This window comes from Gavialis gangeticus, unplaced genomic scaffold (assembly GCF_001723915.1).
Source record: "Gavialis gangeticus isolate Ggan-Ray unplaced genomic scaffold, GavGan_comp1, whole genome shotgun sequence".
In the NCBI taxonomy this organism is placed as follows: domain Eukaryota; kingdom Metazoa; phylum Chordata; order Crocodylia; family Gavialidae; genus Gavialis; species Gavialis gangeticus.
In genome coordinates, this window is record NW_017729006.1 from 16,079,455 (window position 1) to 16,082,968 (window position 3,514).

At 39.9% G+C, this 3,514-nt stretch overlaps 1 protein-coding gene across 3 annotated transcripts in view; it reads left to right on the forward strand.

The window, feature by feature from the left end:
• The window catches only part of BFSP2 (beaded filament structural protein 2), a 41,279-nt gene that overhangs the window by 22,082 nt on the left and 15,683 nt on the right, over positions 1-3,514 (forward strand). For all 3 annotated transcript variants that reach the window (XM_019508869.1, XM_019508866.1, XM_019508867.1), the window contains one exon: positions 2,158-2,240. In XM_019508869.1, coding sequence (XP_019364414.1) covers positions 2,158-2,240 — 83 coding nt within the window. The remainder of the gene's footprint in view (positions 1-2,157; positions 2,241-3,514) is intronic.

The window sequence follows — 3,514 nt, forward strand, 5'->3', positions numbered from 1 at the left end:
TTCTTGGCCCCATAGCTGTGGCAGCTGAGGACCCCCTCCAGCAGAGCTTAGGGGAGCAGTGGGCTGTAGGTGGGGAGGGACATAAGCAGGGGCAGGGAGCTGTCGGTGGGGAGTGAGGGGCCTAGACCTGGCAGGAGGCAGAGGGAGCTCTGATTTTGCATGATAAAAAACCCAAAATCAAATACAAAACTTTATAGGTACTTAGAATTTATTTTACTATAGTGATTGAGGCACCGGTAGTTTCCCAATTGCTTTAAAATTGTAAATATCTCAATAAAACAGTGTGTTCAATTGATACCTATATATGAGTGGTGTTTCACTTTAATTACTGATTGTGTGGGGTTTTATTAGAGAATCTGCAATTTTTTGTCATGGGAAACCAGGATCCCTGATAATAACCCTCCTTTCAGTGTTCATTTTAGCTCTATCTGAGACAAACTCTCAGTTCAAAATGGATTTGCCTTAGGTTGCTGTGATTAATAAAAAGTACCTAATAACTTGCAATGTACAGTTTCATTACTCTAGTGTCACTGGCTTGTGAAATGCTTACAATTTCCTCAAATATAGTCATTTTTCTAAAACATCTGATTATTTTAATTTAACCTTGTAAACGAATTATGAACAAGTGTCTCTAGCAATTTCCTGTTTGATCTGTGTGGGTTGCTTGTGACTGGTCAGATGAGTGATATGGCAGGGTTGGTTTTTTTACTTGAAAGATTACAGGACTGTCCGCAAAAAACAATGAGAGCAAAATCAATTCATTTTAAAATTGCAAGAACTATCAAGAAAAAATGTTGTGTGACATCTAGCTCTCAAGGTTACTGTAAAAAAATGCAATGTAATCAAACTCAGGTCTAAAGTATGAGAATGAAAACTAGGACCTTTAATCATGAGGGCATAGGAGCGCCCAAAAAGGTTTGGAGATGTAAGGAAAAGAAAGGGCCTTCTGTTTGTTAAACTGTTGCTGTTCCAGATCTTAGACAACTTTGTGGTCTTCTCCAAACCACATGCTCCTCAGGCCTGATCTGCAGTTGATGCTCTGTTATGTGACTTTTTCCTTAAGACCTTGGATTTAAGGCTGTAGTCCCATTGCAATTCCTTGTAATTAGCAAGTCTTTTGTTAGTTCAACACCTGCAGTTCTGCTCCTTCAGAGATAACAGTGCTAACCAATAATATGCCAACTTTCGAAAAATACAATGTTATTTACTGAAGAAGAAAAGCGCTATAGAGAAAACGTCATAAAACAACCACTAACATGGAAGTTATGTTATTATCATCATCTATCCTTCACATGAAATCCTGGTTGGTATGAACTGAGTTAAGCAATTCTTTAGTGTGTGTGCACGCATATGAGAGAGTGAGCAAACAAGAGCAAGCGAGAGCCATATCCCAGAACAGCCTATGTTCCTTTGATCTCTGTGCTGCCCAGGTCACCTTCTTGAATCACAGAATACCAATACAATAGGGGACAGAGTGGGGTCAAGTTTGTAAGTTTTGTTTAAAGGTCATGGAATCACAAGACAAAGATACCACATACTTATTCACTCCATGTGACCATAGTATCTAACACATCTCAGTGAAATAGTCTTTCAAGGATTCCTTGATTCTAAGGTTTATCCAATCACAGAAGTTTATATCTTCCAAATCAGAGAGGAGAAATGACTATAAGATTTAGCCAACCATTCACATGGCATGAACAACAAATACTTATTGGATCAAATTCACTGCAATAAAAAGGGGTCACAGCAAGAGGCATGTGTTGCATCTAAGTACTGCTCTACATTCCAGATATGGAATTTGAATGGGTTTTAAGTAGGACGTAAGTCAGGCACAGAACCTGTACAAAGTGCTAGAGTTCACCCCTGGCAACCCACCTGCAAACAAATTATAAACTCAAAATTTGTTTTCACAAGTAGTCAAGGAACAATTGGGTATAACAGGATTTAAGAAAAAATTGCAGCCTGTTTGTGGATTATTTATGAACAGATGTACTAAATACCCTGAATAAATTACCTGGAATGAACAATTTGGACAGCCCTACACCAAAACTGAAATTGATTACAGAATCACAAATCATTTATCTATTTAACATATCATGGTTAATGTACCTGGCTAATGTACTTAATTGCTTGAGCTTTATTGTCTCGTTATTCCAGGTGGGTGATGCAGTCCTTGAAAATGCTCGTCTTATGTTGCAGACGGAGAATGTTCAAGCCTGTGCTGAAGATTTTAAAGACAGGTAGCCTTCTCCAGGCAACAACTTGGTTGACTTTTTGAATGAATATACACTTACAATATTGAATGTGAATACTGAATGATTATATCAGAGATGGTGCATGTTTGGTATTTACAGATTTGACTCAGTTTTGCACTTGGAGATTCTGCAATCTTACTTCATAGGGCTGTCCTGTAGCTAAACAAATTAATTATAGTAATGAATTATTGTAATGACAGGTGATATGTGAAACCAATGTAATATTATTTTGATGATGGAATTTTAAAATCACCCCAGCCAGTAAAAAAAATTACTGGCAAAATATTATTAGGCTCATTGGATATATAAACCTAGGTCTCCTGCTAGAGACAGTACTGATTAAATGTTGCTTTTATAAAACACAAGACAGAGCTTAAAAAAAAAAAGGCTGCAGCATCTGAAATATAGGCAATGTTCCAACAAGAACCTGAAAGTAAAATTATATATGAAAAAAGCCTGATTGCCTTGATTTTCCTTACATGTGGATGGAGAAATGAAAAGTAAAAGAACAGTATAAATCAGGGGTGGGCAAAATCCAGCCTGCCAACTGACTGGATCTGGCCTATGGGTGGGTGCCCACCAAATGATTGTATCTAGCTCGTGGTGCTCCACATGGGGCCAAGCTCTGCCCACTCCTGCCAGGGTAGCCCACACCATGCTTCCACCTGCCTGGGCCCTGGCCAGCATGCAGTGTACCAGCAAGGCTCCTCCTGATGCAGCTGCAGCCAGCTGGGTACTGCTCAGCTCCTCCCACCTCCAACAGTTCTTCCTCTTGCTCCTGGCTCCACCGCTCTGGGCAGCAGGTAGCATGGGGAAGGACGGCAGCCATGGGGACATGGCTGGGCATCTGCTGCTCTGCACAAGTGGGGGTGAAGCTGTAGCCCCAGCATGGGGGCCCCCAGCCACTCCCACCTGCCCACCCCACCCCCTTGTAGAACCTCTCAAACCCCTCCCTCATCTCACACCAACATCCTCATATTCTGCATACCCTCCCCTCCTCCATACAACATACAGGGGTAAGACTTTATTTTGAGCTATTATGCAATTGCCTCTATATACCACTTAAAAAAAAACATACCAGGACAAAAAATATTTTTTTAAATAAAATAAAATGTGTTATAGTAGATATTTAATTCTTAGTATATGATTTATCTATAATTGGTTAAAATGATATTTTCCCAAAGATTGTGTGTAGCCCTCCATACCTCGCCAAAATAATTGCCCACCCCGGTATAGTGACAAACTGTACTTTTATAATT